This window comes from Typopeltis vanoorti, chromosome 21, assembly GCF_054136105.1.
Source record: "Typopeltis vanoorti isolate ZY-2024b chromosome 21, IOZ_Tvanoo_1.0, whole genome shotgun sequence".
Classification (NCBI taxonomy): Eukaryota; Metazoa; Arthropoda; class Arachnida; order Uropygi; family Thelyphonidae; genus Typopeltis; species Typopeltis vanoorti.
This window is the reverse complement of record NC_143569.1, coordinates 17,887,773-17,906,859: the sequence shown is the minus strand read 5'-3', so window position 1 is coordinate 17,906,859 and position 19,087 is coordinate 17,887,773. Positions and strand designations below refer to the sequence as shown.

The following is a 19,087-nucleotide window of genomic DNA, read 5'->3' as shown; positions in this document are numbered from 1 at the left end:
ACTTAATTTGTGCTCCCTTCTTTTTTGCGACGTCTTTTACATACTCAGACATGCAGATCTCTCCCGACCTTCCTTCTGGCTTACATAACAAATACCACAAGAGCATTTGATCCGCATGTCTGAGCATGTAAGAGATCGAAAAAAGAAGATAGCACAAATCAGGTTTAGCATTCCACACAGCCACTACTGGCAATCAAGTACTCTGGCAACAGACAAACATGTCATACATTGATAATAATTATTTCACAAGAAAATTTAAAGAAGCCATACAAATGCTTAGGATCCCTACACAGTACAATACAAATCAAGGCTTGATTTTACATCGAGTATGGTTTTCCTTCATCAAAAATTTAACTGCGATGGACCCAGGATATAGCACACTTGAACCACAGAATGTGACAACAACAACAATGTTCCAGCACACATACAGTAATGAATATATCATTTGTATTCTGATTTCTCAATTATTTAACAGTTGTGAAGTTATTAAAAAAACATATAATATGTGTAATTAATTGTCAATAAGCTTTTATTGTGTAAAACTTTTATGTACCATTACCCCTGATGACGTAAGTCTTATGACGCACAAAACTTTTTGGGATTTTTAATTGTTTATTTTTAATAAACTCTTTATATTAATATGTGGTCTCATTACTAAAAACTACCTATAGAACTGCTTAACCACAGGAACCTATGTTTACACAAGAGCCATGATTGTCAATGAAAAGATTGTCAGGAGGAATGGTGTGCTGTTTATAGATGTGCAGAGTGAATTTGATGGACATAAGGACCTGTATATGTCTGATGAACTACACTTGAATGGTTTGGAGTTAGGCGCTTCAAGAAAGTGTTGTTCAGTGAGAGTTTGTGAGTGCAAAAACAAGGCAACTAAAGATATTAGGGGGGAAGCAATCAAGCATATGTCTAGCCATCCCTAGGACAAATGAGCATGAGTGCAAGAATGATTGTGAAGAGCTGGGTATAGTTACCCAGGTTTTGAATCAGAATGGGCAGGTAATGACATTATGGAAGGATAACTTTGGGCCCAAGGGGATATTAAAATTCATGTACATGAATGCCCAAAGTATCAGAGACAAAGGAGAGGATTTTTTGCCATTGGTCAGTGTGACTTGGCCAAAAATTATTGGCATTAGTTGTCAGAGAATGATGTGGTTATAGGAATAGAATGTAATGGATATTATATTTTCAGAGAGGATAGAGGAAATATGGCAGGAAGAGGAGAGGTATTATTAATGATAGTTGAAGGAACTTTAACAAGCAAAAATTGAAGTTAAGGAAGATTGTATATCTCAGGGAAATGGTTCATTTGAGGCTATCTGGTGTGAGAGAATCCAGTAGGACAAAATATATTCTTGGTTTCTGCTATGCACCTGGGGATCCAGAAGTGGACAACATAGATCAGCAGATTAGCGCAGTGAGTGCTGGCTGAGCAGTTATCATTGGAGACTTCAACTGTGGGGATATAGATTGGAAGGAGGAAAGTTCACATAGGCGAAATGGAATTTATACGGTTACTAAGGGATAATTACCTGAAACAGCACGTGATGGAAGGGACTAGAGGTTTGAGAGAGTTAGAGCTCTCAAACCCCATAACATCAGAAGATCTATCTTTAACTACAGTAGCAACTGTACCTCAAGTCAGGGAAAGTGAGAATGCAGTCTTGTCCTGGGATGTTGCTCAACGTGTAGAAATTTCAGTCAAGAAAAGGTTTATGTGGAACTGCAAAGCTGGCAATTATGACAAACTTAGGAGGCAACTTGGGGCAGTGCCATGGCATAAGAAACTACATGGAATGAATGACACTAATGCATAGAACGCAGTCAAGGATTGAGTGAGGCACTATCAGAGTGCATACCAAGGGTCAGAAGGATAAACCGAGTAGGGATTAAGTGGATGAGTAGCAATATGAAGCAGGAACTGCAAAAATAGAAAGTATTGTGGAAGGAATGTAAACAGAAAGGTAATCAGTATGCTTATGAGCAATATAATGCACAAGCAAGAAGGGTAACTAGTATGGTAAGGAAGGCTAAATCAGATTTTGAGAGAAAATTAACTGAGCATGCCAAAGTAAATTCAAATGAGTTTTTTGCATAGCATTTAAGAGAAAGAATGATTATAGAAAGATAACTTTACTCATTGCTGATGGTAGGAAAGTGACAGAAGTAGAAGTAATTGTTCAGTAACTAAGTGATCACTTTGCAAGGGTATATCATCCAGGTAGTTATTCTTTGGGGGTATTCAGTATATTGAGAAATATGAATATGAATACAGCCATTGTCGCACCCAGGGAGGAGGGCCAAGGGGCCCTGGCCCCCTCCAAAAGAAAGAGAAAAAAAAATTGAAAATTTTCCAAAAATATTATCCTAATTGAAATTCTTTTTTTTAAATTTTATTTTATTTATGTTGTGTCGTGTCTTCTATTTCTAAACTACTTATGAATTAGCGGTCACAAAAGGTGGAAATACCCTCTGGCTCTCGGGAATCATGGCTGTTATGCACGCAAGGCAAAGAAGTAGTGATTGGGGATGCTTTGTTTGCCAGAGATCACAGTTATCATGTGTTGGCGATCACTGCAGATGCTCAGTCATAGGTCGTATGCAATGTGTAGTGTGTATTCTCAGGCCTACTAAACTCCCCCCCCCCCCAAGATTAAATCTTGAGTACTCGGCCCCCTCCAAGATTAAATCCAGAGTGCGCCACTGAATACAGCAGTAGGACTGGACTGTATGTCAGCTCATGTGCTATGAGAATACACAAGTCAACCGGTAGTGCCTCTGACGAAGTTGTTTAATCAAAGTCTCAGCTCTGGCAAGGTTTCAAGGGAGTTGAAAGAGGATAAGATAGTTCCATTACATAATGGTAGCTCCAAGACAGAAGTAGCAAATTGCAGACCAAATAGTTTCTCTGGAATGGTGGCTAAAGTATTGGAAGAGTTGGCTAAAATAAATTCAGGAATGGGTAGATAGGAATATGATACTCTGTAGGGGCAGCATGGCTTTGTAAAAGGTAGGTCCTATCTTAGTAATTTATTTACATTTTATAATAGATACAGGAAATGGCTATGCTATGATACTGCTGGACTTTGCAAAGGCATTTGACAGAATTATTATTATTATGGGCAACTCCAAAGAGTCCTTAAACTCATCAATTCAGCATCCATCACAGTATCTATCATACTTTGCCTTGAACTTATTCACAGTCATGGCACCTACAACAGACTGGCATCTTATTCTACTCATTCACCACTCTCCAAATAAAAAACCTAGTTCTAACACCCATGCTAACCACACTCTTGCCCAGTTTCCATGGATGGCCCCTAGTCCTCCCACCACCAGACCTGTTCTGAAAAATATCCTCTGAATTAATCTTATAGAAACCCTTCAGTAATTTGAATGTCTCAATCATATCACCCCTTTTCCGCCTATCAACCAATTTCTGCAACCCACAAATCTTCAACCTGTTCTCATAAGGTTCATTCCATAGACCTGCTATCATCTTGGTCGCTCGCCTCTGGGTCCTCTCTACCTCCTCCCCATCAAGAAGAAACCCTGGCACCCAGATCTGAGCACAGTAGTCAAGATGGGGTCTTATCAAGGCTCGATACAGAAGAACAATAACTTGCTTGTCTCTGCTCGTCAAAGTATTCTTCAGTAACCAAGTGATTTGATGAGCCGATTTAGCCACTTTTGCAATGTGCTCCCTATCCACCAACACTCCCATATCCCTAGCCTCATCAGTCTCCTGAGTACAGTTCCACCAATGTGGTATACTGCTGCTAATCTTTTCACCCCAAAATGCATAACCTTACACTTTGCCACATTAAATTGACATCCATTCTCCTTAGCCAGTCCTCCAATCTATCCAAATCATCCTGCAAAATTTTGACATCATGTGCATTCGCTATTGCTTTACCCAACTTAGCATCATCAGCAAACAAATGAACAATTCCTCTCAGATCCTTTCCTATATCGTTAATGAACAAAATAAATAGTAGTGGTCCAAGAACAGAACCCTGTGGCACACCACTAGTCAGAGGTCTTCTTTTGGACTCTACTCCTGAATAAACTACTCTCTGATATCTCTCCATCAACCATCCTCCTATCCATCTCACCAACCCTATGTCCATCCCCATATGCTGCAGTTTACTGATTAGAATTCCATGTGGTATCCTGTCAAATGCCTTAGCAAGATCCAGTAATATCACTGTAAACCCATTACCCTTATCCAGTTCAGCCGTCACTGTGTTATAAAATGAGCAAGTTACTGAGGCATGATCTACCCTTTACAAAACCATGCTGTCCCCCATACAGTATCCCATTATCATCTATCCGTACCTGTATTTTTCTCTTGACTACTTTCTCCAAAACCTTGACGACGACTCCTGATAAACTGATTGGTAATTCATATGCTACTGCTCTGGTTTCATGCTGTTTCAGATCTCCTGAGTTTCATCACAACAGGACCCTAAAGAGAAAACAGGATTTGGGGTGGAGAGAAAAAAAAGTAAAACGCTGCATGAAAAACTATTACATAAGTTGGAGCAAATGTAAATGGACATGAGGCTGGTGGAATGGTGGGGCTGACTGATAGACATACATCACAGAGTGATGTATAGTTGAGTGAATTAAGGCAAATAAGGGTAACTAGTGAAATGCTCCAATGGTTCTGTACTAGTGCTACTGCTCTTTAATTACATATTAATGATATAGCCGAAGATTTGAAGAGGGGAGGGAATACTCGGTTGTTTGCTGATGATGCAAAATTAGGGATGGCAGTAGTTGATAAAGATGATGTTGATATCTTACAGGATGATTTAAATAAATTGGCAATATAGGCAAAGTACAGTGGTTGTCAATTCAATGTTGGAAAATGCAAGGTAATGCACTTCGGGATGAAAAGATTACATACTTCGTATCACACTGACGGTACTAGTTTACAGGAAATTGATGACGCTAGTGATCTGGGGATGGTGGTGAATAGAGATTTGAAATTCAAGAGGACATATTGCAAGAGTTGACAGGATAGTTCAGAGGAATACTTGGATGCTGAATAACACGTTGACAAGTAGAGATAGGGAGGTGATTATCCCTTTTTATAAGGCTGTGATTCATCCACATGTTGATTACTGTGCACAAATTTGGTCACTCACCTGCATTTCTTAGGGATCAGGAAGTGGCGGAATGGATTCAGAGATAAGCAACCAGTGTGGTTGACAGGTCTGTGGAATGTTCTCTATGAGGAAAGATTGAGGGTATTTGGGTTGCAGAGTTTAGTTGACAGGTGGAGGAGAGGGGAAATGTAGAAACTTATAAGTTACTAAAGGGATTCTATAAGATTGACACAAAATAACTTTTTCAATACGTGGGGAGTAAGGGGGAAAACAAGGGCCACACTTGGAAGTTGTCTAAGAGCATGGATAGCAAAGGTGTGTGGACTAGGTTCTTTATTTGGACAGTGGTGAATGAGTGGAATGGATTGCCAGAGATGGTTGTGAGTACCCTCAGTAGTGAATAATGTGAGTACCCTCAGTAGTAATTTAAGGAGATGTATGATATGTATTGTGTTAATGGATAGTGTGGGTCTCCCATGATGAGTCTTTTGACTTCGTGGAGTACCTGTATAATAATAATAATGTAATCTCTTAATCACCATGATAAAATTGTTTTTATTTGAATTCAATTTCTTCATTATTTTAAATGTGTTAATGTATATGGAAAGTGTTTGGTTCATTGCATAAATAGGAAGATTTTCACTTCCTACAAGAGAATGCTATCTCTTGCTTTTAAGTATATGATCTTGTGATATTTACACATTACTGCTATAATACTGTGATGTCTTTAGATCTCAAAAGATTTTCTTCTTTTTTTCTTTTTTGCCAAAAAAAAAATAATAATAATATATCTTTGGGTAAAAACAGCATCATTATGATGGCAAGATCTAGATCATAGTTATCACAAAATGTACTTTAGTGATGACTCTTTTTAAATACACTACAATGAAAAACAGTGGGTCTTTCATTGTGGTGTATTTAATGCCCAATGTCCCAAGACAGTGTGCCGCTTGGGGCATTGGAAACAGTTCCATTACACTGATATTTAGGTCACTTCATAGTGAAATCAACTGCTGCTGCCATCATTAAAATAATAATAATAATAATACTGTCATTGTAATTTTTTACTGCATGCACTTGAGAAAATTCACCTCAACAAAGGCGCAACGAATATACCACCACATGGAGAAAGCGTTACTCAGAGAACAGATCCAGGCTGCAAGAAAAAACTTGGCCATTACTCAAAACCAGGTACAAAATGTAAAATCTGCACTTTCAAGTTACTTGAAGCAGATATTTGGATTATCCTCAAAAAGATTACGGACAACATGGCGAACCATATCCTTCAAACTAAGAAAAGAAATCTCATATCTAAATTTCATAGACTAAAAGATCGACAAAAACCAACGGACATATTCGAATTTCTTCACAGTGAATGTTAACGACCAACCAGAAGTAAGAAACAACAGGAGCCACCAATCGCCTGCAGATAACAGTAACATGGTTAACCTATCCAACCTAAACAAAGATGAACTCTCGCTACTCAGCAAAGGTCTAAATTTTGCCATTGCACCCAGATAGATGAACAAACTGGATTTTATTTGTAATATTGAAAAAGGCTTAAGATTCATCCCAAATAACATAACTGATAAAATTCATTTAGAAACCGCCAACATTTTAAATATAAATCATAAGAAAACAATAACAAGCAACTTAACGAAACACGAATTAACAGCAGTGAAATCATTAAAATCAAATCCGAACATCATGATAACTAGAGCTGATGAAGGAAGTGCCACCGTTATTCTAAACCGAACCACTTATTTAGAAAAAATGAATCTGCTGGTCTCGGACAGTAGTACATACCAACTTGTTAACTACAACCCAACCAATAGAATAAAAAAGAAAACAGAGAAACTACTTAAATCAATTACTACATGGCCCGAAGATGCAGTCAAAAAATTACTCCGCACTACGCTCGTTCCCCAAGAATTTGTGGTCTACCAAAGATACGCAAACAAAACACACTACTCCAGCTGATAGTCGAAGGTATAGACAGCCCGAATTCTCACTTAGCCAAGAAATTAGCGGCAACACTCATGGAGTTGGTAGGTCATTCCCCTCTCTATATCAGAAACACACAACACTTCATAAACATAATCAAAGACATTACATTAGAAAAAGATGATTTATTAGTCAGTTTGACATCTCTTCCCTCTTTACGAATGTCCCAATCAATGGCACAATCCTTCTTTTACAGAACAAATTCCCTCCAGATATCACGGCACTCTTTGCGCATGTATTACATTCTCTGGTTATTTTGTATGGGAAAATGCTTTCTACCTACAAAAAGAAGGCACAGCCATGGGCTCGCCATTATTCCCCCCCCCATTGCTAACTTTTATATGGAACATTTTGAGCAACATGTCTGGCTTAGATATGTTGACGATGTTTTCACGATCTGGCCTCATGGCCGCTAGACACTTTCCTTAGCCACCTAAACAAACAATATAAATGCATACAGTTCACAATTGAACTTGAAAAACAGAACACACTTCCATTGCTAGATACACTTGTCACACATCTTCCTTCTGGCATTCTTTCCTTCACTGTTTACCAGAACTGACACATACTGGCCAATATATACACATAAACTCCTACCACGACGACCACCAACAACACAAAAGCTAGGTGTCATTAATATTCTAAAAACAGGGCTTTGAAGATCTGCTCCAATGAACAAGCACTGAAAGATGAATTTAAAGTTATCAACAATACTTTTCTAAAAAATGGTTACAGCCAAAACACTATTAACAAAATTCTCTACAAGACCTCAATAAAAAACAAAGATAAACCAGACTACAATAAAACTATAACCATTCCTTACATTGAAGGGACATCAGATAAAATAAACAGAATACCACCGAAATACAACCTAAACGCCACCTTTAAACCTCCTGCAAAATTAAAAAGCTTACTCAACTCATCCAAAGACCCACTCCCTCCGCTGGCCCACCCTGGAGTATACCGTATTTATTGCACCTGTAATCTACCATATATAGGGGAAACAGGACGCATAATTCCTATCAGACAAAAGGAACATAAATGACACATTAAATATGATAACGATGGTGAAGCTGACCTTTCTGATCATGCCCTGAACACTTTACATAGAGTTGACTGGAAAAGCACCAGTTGTTTACATCACACCAAAACATGGTATGATAGCAAATTTAAGGAAGCCTGTGAGATTCTTATCAACCACCCCAACCTGAACAATAATGATGGTCTAAAAATCCCAAGCATATGCAAGGTACATATTCTACCCACGGAAACGTTCTTCCTAAGAGTTAACTATAAACAGGACTGTAGATAATCCAGAATCCTAAATCTAATATAACAATTGTAATTAAAAATAGGACATCATTGTTACTGTAAGAAAACTATCTATAAGAAAGAATGTTTCTCTCATGTTATCTTAAATAGAATTTAGCTTTGATGTAGTTTCTAAATAATTAATTAATTTGTAATTTTATCTATATATTTATTTTTTTTTTCACTAGAGGTCATGCCAGTAGAATAACCAGTGATCAAATCATTGTTTCTTTAGCTTACTGTGTGAAATGTAACTCAGCTTGTCCTTGTATATTTGTATATACTCCAGATGATGACCTTAATATGAAGATCGAAACGTTGGGAAATTAAAATAGTTATTTATAACATGGTTATAAAGTCCATAATTTCTAAAATGAATGCTGATAACCATGCAACACTAAAAGAAAAGAATCCAGGTAATATACAAACCCCTTTTCCCAGTTGCACGCAACTAACTCAGGATCAGAAATTGATCAATTTCAACAGAAGTGGATTCAGAATAGAAACCAGCTAAATCAACTTATAACTTTCAAATGGAATTTAAACTAGTAGTTCTCACATCCACATTCACTTCACTTGTTCCAGTAATAAATAATTTTGTCTTCAAGTGATAATTTTTCATGTCAGAAAATGAGCACTAATACAGAATCTCTTATTAATTTTCATTAGCGCAAAATCTTTTGGTCCTCATCATGTTTCGGATTTATTTGCATATTATTGTTCTACCACGATTTTTTTTTTGTTTGTTTTTTTTTACTTTCTCTTTAAATTCTTGACTTTTTTCAGTCTATTTTCCATAACATTGAAATATTCATTTGTCGATCATACTCACTAAGTGGTATTGAGCATGAAACATCTGCTATCACAGTCATCTAACTCAGATTGCAACTGTATTGATGTTCACAGTAACAAAATAAATTTCCTAATACACGTGTTTTCTTTGCTCATGACCTCTTTCCACAACCATTCTCTTTAACAGTTCCAAATGAGGTTCTTTCTTTCCCTCATTGGACTTCATTTTCAGTTTTCAGAATTAAAGCCAATTAAATCTTTTAAGGAAACATGTAAAAAAGATTTATTGTCCCTAGTATTTCATTCTATAAGGATATCAGTTAGTATTAAAAGCAAACAGGAAAAACAACCTTCACAACTGACCAGAAGTCATAGAGTTTTCATTTGGTTACAAAGTAAATTATAATAGACAAGAAATTATATTATTTTTTTTAATCCCTTATTCAAGCATAGGTAAGCCAACAGAGCATGCTGGGCATGTCCAGTCCAGTCCAGTGCAGTGCAGGCATCTAGCACTGATGAATCGAGTGTTGCAGCTGCAGACTAAAGGTCACAGACACCAAATAGACCATTTATGCAAATTATGTCAGCAATGGTAGCATGCTCAGTGCATAAAAAATCAACGAATCAGCATTTCTTCTGTCCGCTGTATCTCACTTCGGTGAACAGTTCCTCAACCTAGAAAAATGCATTGAAAGCTTGGAGCAGAAATAGAAAAAGTTTTCCTGGTTCTTCCAACTCTGTTTGCTTTAGAAGATGATCGATTTATTCCTCCAGTAAAGTGGCACCAGGTGGAAGTAGCAGAAAATACGTTCTCTCCAAGCAAGAGCTTGTTCTTCTAGTTTCTTTTTTGCTAACCTTGGTGGCCATGAGCAGGATTACGTTGTGGGATAACTTATCACGACAGCTCGTGCACCTTATTACTATCAACGAAACCTTCTCCTGCAAAATCAGATTAATTGAAACCAAGTTAGAACAGGTCCATGCATGGTTGCCAAATTGCCTGAAACATGTCTTAGAGAGTAGACCAGGGATTTGAGAGTGCTGGATCTGGTAATAGCATCAGAAGATGTATCCATAACCAAGGTAGACACTCTGCATCCAATCAGGAAAAGGGACTATGCTGTCTTGATCTGGGAGGTTGCTAAACATGGAATTGTCTGTCAAGAAGGGTTTATGTTGAATTATACAGCTGATAATTATGACAGACTTAAGTGATAGCTTGGAATATTGTTATGACTTAAGAAGCTAGAATGAAAGAATGTCAGTAATACATGGGAAGTGGTCAGGGCATTTTTGAGAGAAGCAGTATCAGACTGTATACTCAGGAGAATAAACCAAGAAGAGGGTTAATTGGATGTGTACAGATATAAAATTATGGAGAGAATATAAAGAAAAAAAAAGGTTGATCAGTATATGCTTGAACAATACAAAGTGCAGGCAAGAAGGGTGACTAGTATAATAAGAAAGGGCAGATCAGATTATGAGAGACAACTAGCTAAACAGGCCAAAGTAAATCCAAAAGAGTTTTTTCACTACGTAGCGAGCAAGAAGAAAAACAATTATAGAAGGATGATTTTACTCAATATTGACAGTAGTGAGGATATGAACAGGAGGTGCTCAGCATATTGAAAAATATCAATGTGAATACAGTAGTGAGACTGGATAGCATGTCGGCCTGTGCTACAAGAGTGTACAAGTGAATTGGCAGTGCCTCTGACAAAGTTCTTTAATCTAAGTCTCACCTCTGGCAAGTTTCCAAGAGAGTGTAAAGAGGGGTAAGATAGTTCCATTGCATAAAGCTGACTCAAAGACAGAAGTAGCAATGGAACAATGTGATGGTTAAAGTATTGGAAGAAGAAAAATTTTTATGTTGCTCCCGCCCACGATAGGCTATTTGCAAACCTGTAGTACACTTTGTACTATGTGGGCTAAGGATATTTTTTCCCTATTTTTTATCAATTTTTATATATGTATATATACATATTGTATTTTTAATTAATTTTTACATAGTCCAGAAACTTCGCTCTGGAGACCAAACATGGAACTTTTTTCAAAGTCACTTCGGACCTCCAGTAAGTGAGGTGGTGGTCTCACACTGGGTGATGAAATTAAACTCCCACCTAAATGATAAATGGTTAATGATAGAATCCAGCAGTGAGTGGATATGGTACTCTATAGTGGGCAGCATAGTTTTGTAAAAGGTAGGTCCTATCTTAATAATATGCTCACATTTTATAATAAAATGACAGCGGAATTACATAAAGGAAAGAAATGGCTACACCATGATACTGCTAGACTTTGCAAAAGCATTTGATAGAATACCATACGGACAACTATTACAAAAGTTGAGCAAATGGGAATGGATTAAAAGCTGGTAGCATGGATAGCATGGTAGCTGACAGACAGACAGGCACAAAGTAATATATAATGGAGTAGAGTCTAGGATAATGGAAGTGACTAGTGGAGCACCCCAGGGCCATTACCCTTTAATTTGTATATTAATGATATAAGGAATGATATGTGGGAATATTCAGTTGTTTGTTGATGATGCAAAACTTGGGGGGGGGGCATAGTTGATAAAGGTGGTGTAGATATCCTGTAGGTTGGGCATTGTGAGCAAGTTATTAATTTAATGTTGCAAAATGTAAAGTAATGCACTTTGGGAGGAAAAGATTACATGCTGAGTGTCACATTGATGGTACAAGATTAGAGATTTTAGGGTGATGGTGGACAGAGATTTGAAGTTCTCAGGACATGTTGCAAAAGAACACATTGGTTCAGCTGGATCTTGGCTATTGTGCACAGATTTGGTCACCTGAGTTTCTTAGGGGATTAGGAGGGTAGAGAGGATTGAGAGATGAGTGGCCAAGCTGATAATAGGTCTGTGGTATGCTTCTTGTGAGGATAGATTAAAAGTGTGTGGGTTGCAAAGTTTAGATGACAGGCGTAATCTATAAGTGAAATCACTGACACAAAAGAAATTTTTCAATACAAATCAAATAAAGAGAAAACTACAGGTCACTCCTGGAAGTTACATGAGAATGTGCAGATGATTTTTTGCTTGGACAGTGGTGAATGCGTAGAACAGACTGCCAGCATTAGTTGTGAGTTCTCTGATAGTGAATGAGTTTAAGGAGATGTTTGATAGGTATTACATATATGAAGGGTGCATGTTTCCCATGACGTCTTCTGACTCTATTGAAATACCCATATAATAATAATAATATTTCTAAGTGGTGAAATGTTGTGTCTGTAAAAAAAGGTCATCATCTTGACTCATAATTTTATCAGATGTTGACTGCTTTTAGAAAAGAATAAAAGATATACAATTAGAATACATGCACATACACACAGTTTTCAGACAGCATAATAGAAACTTAATTTTAATTAAGTTTCTATTATATTTCTATTAAATTTAGATGTTTTAAGTGTGATAGAAATTCTAATGCAAAGTAACTGATTTATTTTATCCAGAAAGTAAGACATGTCAGCAGAGTAATTAAAATATAGTAGATGAGGGATTTCATTAATTGGTATCATATAGGAAATCAATGAGGAAAGGTTTATTTATTACTTGTTGAAGGAGCAGTGAAAAGTTGGAATATATTGTCGTAAGGGGTGATTGCGACTTAGTCCAGAAAGGTTGAACTCAGTATTTATTACAATAAACTCCAGGTTGGATTTTCTGTTACTCTTTCCAAAATGGAATTTTCAAAGTCTCTAAATTCAATGGGAATTTTAATCAACTTGAAAATAATCTGTTATCATCATGGCTTTGGAGATCATGCATTCTGCACCTTTGGTTTATTGATATCTGTAACTTGTTCTTTCACCTGCAGGATTTTGTAAAGTTGAAGTAATATTAATTACACAGCATTCGTTACAGAAATATTAATAATGAATGCTGTTAGGTTTATGACATTAATGTGCTGTTGATATAGAATAATAAGTTCATTATAATATTCATTCTTAATATAACATTCTTCAAGACTTTGGAGACATTTGTTTAAAAATATAAAGCTACGAAAGTATCATTAATTTGTTGAAAATAATTGTATCTTTCAATTTCAGGAAGTTTTATTTTTGTGGTCACATTTTAGCTTTGGCAGCTATATTCATTCTGCCTGTCATCCTTCCACCACACCGAAGTAGTTCCCAGAATTCTGTGTTGAAAAGGAATCATAAAAATGCCAATTCATTGGGAGGTGCTATTCTACAAAATGACCACAAACAAGCTTGAAAATTTTAAACTGGATTTTAAACCATCACCTCTTTTTGATGCTCAGTGATATTGAGTTTGATATGTCATCTTGCCATTGATTTGGAGAATAGGTATTATAGGTTTCTAGACTGAAAGTTTATGCCAAATTACAATCAAAAGGCATTAAAAAGAATTTTCTGTAAATGTTCATATGTCACTGAAAACCTTTGATTTTTTAGAAAGTGGGTATTTAAAATATCAGTTACTAGTTTTTTCTTTTTCTTTTTAGAAAAAATAATGCTTTATACTTTACTGCACTTTTTTTATTTTTTTTCAGTATTTGTATATACTTTATTTAGAGTTTTGCTGTTAATTTTATATTGACAGTAATCATGTTCATCTGAAAAGCTTATTATTTGTTATTTTCTTATATACATTTTTGTAGATATTCTAGCAAATTTTATTTATGCTGTTTTGAAATAGTAATAAGCGAATTTAGTTATTAGTAAAGAAAGCTCATAAATGATTATGAAAAATAACTGAATGGTGTACAGTAAGCATACCTGTTAATTGATCTCATCTATAGAGTGCATTCCATAGTTATTTATATCATGAAGAAGTAATGTAATTATTTTTGTCAAAAATAAGATCAGGTTTAGAAGGTCTTTACTAATGCATATGGTATTTAAACCACCTATTTAAATATACCCTGCACATAGCTGCTTGGGGAAAATGTACAGAAATCATAAGAGGTTGCCATATTGTCTTAGTTTCTTTTTTCTTTTTTTTTTTTTTAATTTGCAGGGGAAAAGCATGTATAAAATATGTACCATATTCTCTTCTTGTCTAAATGTTACATAATGGATGTGATTTATTTACTGTGATCTGGTTTTATCATTAATCTATTATTGTTTTTATTATTATTTTTATTTATTTGTTTAGATAAACAGTTTTATGGAAATTTTTTACTTCCAGTGGAAATGTAATTCATTAGAGGAAATATTTTTAGACTGATGTTGTTCAAACATGATTTCTTTACCTTTTCTATTTTATAATACACAGATTTTAGTTATCACAGATAAAAGTTGTAATTCCCACATACATACCTGTAAAAAAAAAAAAGAAGATATTAATACAATGAACACTGTAATTGTATGTCAATGTCATCTTTCATGATATTATAATTTTGCTACAATGATTTAAATTGGATAATTTATATGGAAAGAAATTGAAAGTGGAATAGTAAAACACTGCATATCTTCTTTTTTTTTTTTTTTTTAGAATGGTAAAATCAGATATTTCATAACAAACATTTTAATATAAGAAGTCAAACTTGAACTACACTGCTGCACTTTTCATCCCTTCACATTATTACACAAAGTCCTATGCAGTTTTTAAATTAAGGAAGAACATCTTTTAGGAAGATGAAAGAACATATTAATTAATATGAAAAATAAGCACTTGTTATTGCTATCCCACTAACAAAATAATTCTTATAGATGAATGTACTAGTTTATGTATTGAATAGTATTGAAGAGAAAAAAAAATCTACACACACACACACACACACACGCAACACACACATACCAGTGTTTCATAATATGCTGGCCTAAAAGTAGGCTATCAGAAAACAGTGTTCTGTTTACTTATTTTTCAGGCTCTGTATATATTGTGTGGTTAGATGGACAGATGTATATATGCACACACAGAAAACCATAAGCCAAAGATTACTTGACCAGATTGTTTATATTATTTTATCATATAAATGAATGATTAAAAAGAGATTGGTAACTGAAATCTAAATGTAAGTTAAAATAGAGTCAAAAGTTCCAGTCAGGATGCTTGAAATTTGTTTTTTATTTTCCATTTCATGTAAATTTTCTTTTTTTCTTTTCTATAATATATGGCATTCTATAAGAATGCCTTATATTATACAATACAAGATGATTTTAATAATATTAAAACTGTGTTCTCCTTTTTTCAAAAGCTTAATGGACCATTCAGATCTAATGCTGCTATCACCAGGTTTCTCTGTCTCTCTCTATCATAGGCTGCATCTGCAGTCGAGCTGCATCCAGTTGTCAAAGTCCTTCATTACTATATCCATCCCTTGTGCTTGGAGTCTTTCTGTGGGTATTTTATTTATGTTAATTTGATCATCTTACCTTCAAAAGAAATTGTGTAGTTCCTCATTATTATCTTTGTTCATACAATCCAGAATTTTGATTGTAAGATGGTCCAGAAATCTTTCTCACTACGTTTCTTTCAAATGTAATTATCTCCCTTTATGGTTAACCATGTTTCACAACTGCTTAATATTGGAATTAGTTAACCTAAATAGAGTATCTTTGGATTCTCTTGATAATATTCTTGATTTTAGGAGATGTATTTTGATGTATATCCATCTACGATTGGCCTTCTCAGTTCTCCTTTTTATGCATATCATTGTAGTTGTAAATATTGACTCCTAGATATTTGAACTTTTCCATTTGCTCAGAGATATAATTTATTGACAATCAAGTTGGATCATTCCTGTTTGGTTCTTGAAATGCACACATATACTAGGTTGGTTGTAAGTTTGAATTCCACTGTTTGTGAAGGTCTTCAGGTGGAAGATGAATTTTATTATGTGATGTGAGATCACCATCCTGTTTATTGGTGACCTGAAGTGGCTTTAAAAAGTTCAATATTTAGTCTCTAGTGCAAAGTTTTTGGACTATCCTAAGTTCAACAGTGCTAATGTACAATAGGTTTACAGCCTTTTGTGGGGGGGAAAGCGCACACACACACACACACACACACACACACACAATGTTGCACTGGTTGCTGATATATATATCAGCAACCAGTGCATAAATTTACAAGCCATATTTTACTGGTATGCAGCCAACTCTCACTATAGCAAACATCAAGTTTGTGCACTGCATTATAACGAACTACTGATAATTCCTAACTAAAGTCCAATACATGCAATGCTATGCTAAAAAAAATTGGCCATGGAACTATTCCTGTGATCCTGATGAGTTTGTTGACTGTATTTGGAATGTAAATAAAATTTTACATTTATTATATACATTGCAGCATCCTAACAGAATTTTTTAATCATCTGTCAGAAATTCATTCACTTGGTAAATAAAGTCTGAAAACATATGGTTAACTCATCCTGTATGAGCCATATAAGTATTAACTTTTCAAGTTACTTTTTTTTTTGTTGTTTGTTTGTTTATGTGAAATTGTTCTCTTTGACATCAAATTTTAATCTCTATTCTGTTTGGCTAGAATTCCAAAATTACAAACAAAAAAAAAGGGAGGATGGGGAGAATTTTGTACACTTTTTTTTTTACTGTAGGCAGTTATATCAAAATGAAAATCAACATGTTCATGATGTTTTTGGATTACTGGTATTCCTTCCATCAAACTATTTTAGATGTATATTAGTTTGATCAAATCAGAGAGAGACAAATTATAGACCATTAACTAATTATGAAACTTTTAACTGTGTCAGACTGTCATAATGTCTTATACTTCTTTTGAGGTTATTCAACAGAAAACAATGATCATACCATGTGACAAATATATACATCTTTAGTTATATAAATATGAAATAAATTCTTTCATACTTCATTATTCATCTATTATATTTTGAACAGGTCTTTTTAAATCCCCAAACAGCTTTCTTGATAATGTTATAATCCCCAATTTGAGAGTGGTACTTATCATTGGTACTTTGCCATGTTAGTTATGTTGTCTTCAACAGTAGATCTACTGTTTCTGTTCATTCATAGTGATGGTCATGATAATTTATTTCTTTGTTTTGAAGTAATTTGCTGACTATCGATATTTCAGAAATATTGATAGTCATATAAATACATCTTTTGCATCCATTAAAATTATATCTTAGTTGTGTGGGAGTATAGTTATTCAATTTCACATGTTTATAAAACACCTGAGTGGCCATGAAGGTGAGGGTCATTTTTGCCTTTAGCCCTCACAAATTAATATGCACAGTTGTCCAGGTAACTATTCAAACTAAACACTGCAGAATTCCTTTCTTCACAACAGTGGTTGCTGAGAATTCATCACATCTATGCCAAACCTCTTTTTAATCTTCTCTGGCTTGAATTTTCCTATCTTTGTTTTGTTGCATTCTGTGAATTAATGATCATCCTGACATCTTTCAGTGTTTATCTGTGATTTGATGTTCTGTCTAAATACCCAAACTCTAAGATCATCTTCCTTGGAGACTTCACTGTTCACAGCTGAAACTGATTTCCCTTTTCTACTTCCACTGATCAAGCAGAGATCATGCCTAGCAAAGAATCTATTACTGCATGTTCCACATCCCTATCAAATTTACTTCACCAGAACAAGAACTTCAATTCATTCAATTGAAGAGAAATAGATTACTTGTGGAAAATAGCAAACCTTCAAAACTTTCCAGATTCACTTCACTAATATGCATGGTGTTAGTTACAACAACATTGATGCTTATTTCCATCTGCAAAATCCTACATGTACTTTTATTGCCCTTAACAGAAATCAGAATTATTGTCATTCTTTCGAATGGCAATAATTCTTCCAAAGTCTGTTAGTAGAAGAGTTGCAAAACCTATTATGTGTTTCTTAAACAGCTGGAGTTCCTTGGGAGAACAGTCTTCTCTATCAAAAAAAGAGAAGTGGATAAGATGAAAGAAGAATATCAGAAGTTGGATCAGTAGGTTTGAAGCTGCTTGACTGTAGTGGTTGATTTGAATATTTTTACAATCTTTTAAGAAAAACTGAAGAAATGATGAAAGCTAAAAGAGATATACCGTGAGTAGACATGTCGATACAAAATTAATAACGGAAAAAACTCACGTACAAAGATTATACTATTAAAAAAATTATGTGAAACTCTGCTTCATTCTCCTAACTTAAACAGATCCGACGGCTTACGTCTATCCCCTTTATGGGAGATAGTACTTTACAAATCAGCTCATCTTTCCTAACTTTTTATTGTATTGATTTTTTTTTTATTTTTTTTTTATTTTTATTTTTTTTTTTATATATATATATATATATATATGGAAAGTTATTGACCTTTTTAGTTATCTTACACCAGCTACTTAGGTGGCACTTTTTGGAATTGTCAGTTATTGTTTAATTTGAGCTTAATGTACTGAAGATGCCTGTGACACACAGGCGAAAATTATACTATTAAATAATCTTTGTACGTGAGTTTTTTCCGTTATTAATTTTGTATCGATTGATGAAAGCTAGTTCAGTAGAGAAGTATTCACGTAAATACCTACAGGAAATATATAAGAAAGAAAGAAAGAAATAAAATGGGAAAATGATTTGAGTGATCTTTCTGTTGGAGAGAATTTTTTTTGAGGGGGGGGGGGGGATCATCTCTAAACCAGATTGAACTTATCTGAATGGCAGGAATTATTTGTAGGGAAGTTTTTGGTGCATACCCAAAACATGAGAATACTCTTTAACTTTGAGCAATGTGGGATTTATATGTGATTATCAGCTGCACAGGTGAAAAGTAGTGTCATGGGCAGAAAAAGACATTGCATTCTCCATTATTTTCAAGAAAAACGAGGTCAACAACATCAAAGTGAATATTTGATGCCTGACTTTTATCTCTTTTTTGGAAATC

At 34.9% G+C, this 19,087-nt stretch overlaps 1 protein-coding gene across 2 annotated transcripts in view; it reads left to right on the top strand.

The window, feature by feature from the left end:
* The window catches only part of oys (lysophospholipid acyltransferase 6), a 325,432-nt gene that overhangs the window by 301,570 nt on the left and 4,775 nt on the right, over nucleotides 1-19,087 (top strand). The window contains exon 14 of one of the 2 annotated variants that reach the window (XM_090411053.1): nucleotides 13,314-13,574. The exons of the other annotated variant lie outside the window; for it this stretch is intronic. Within the exon in view, the coding sequence (XP_090267179.1) occupies nucleotides 13,314-13,482 (169 nt within the window). The 3' untranslated portion in view covers nucleotides 13,483-13,574. The remainder of the gene's footprint in view (nucleotides 1-13,313; nucleotides 13,575-19,087) is intronic. 2 annotated transcript variants of the gene reach the window in all.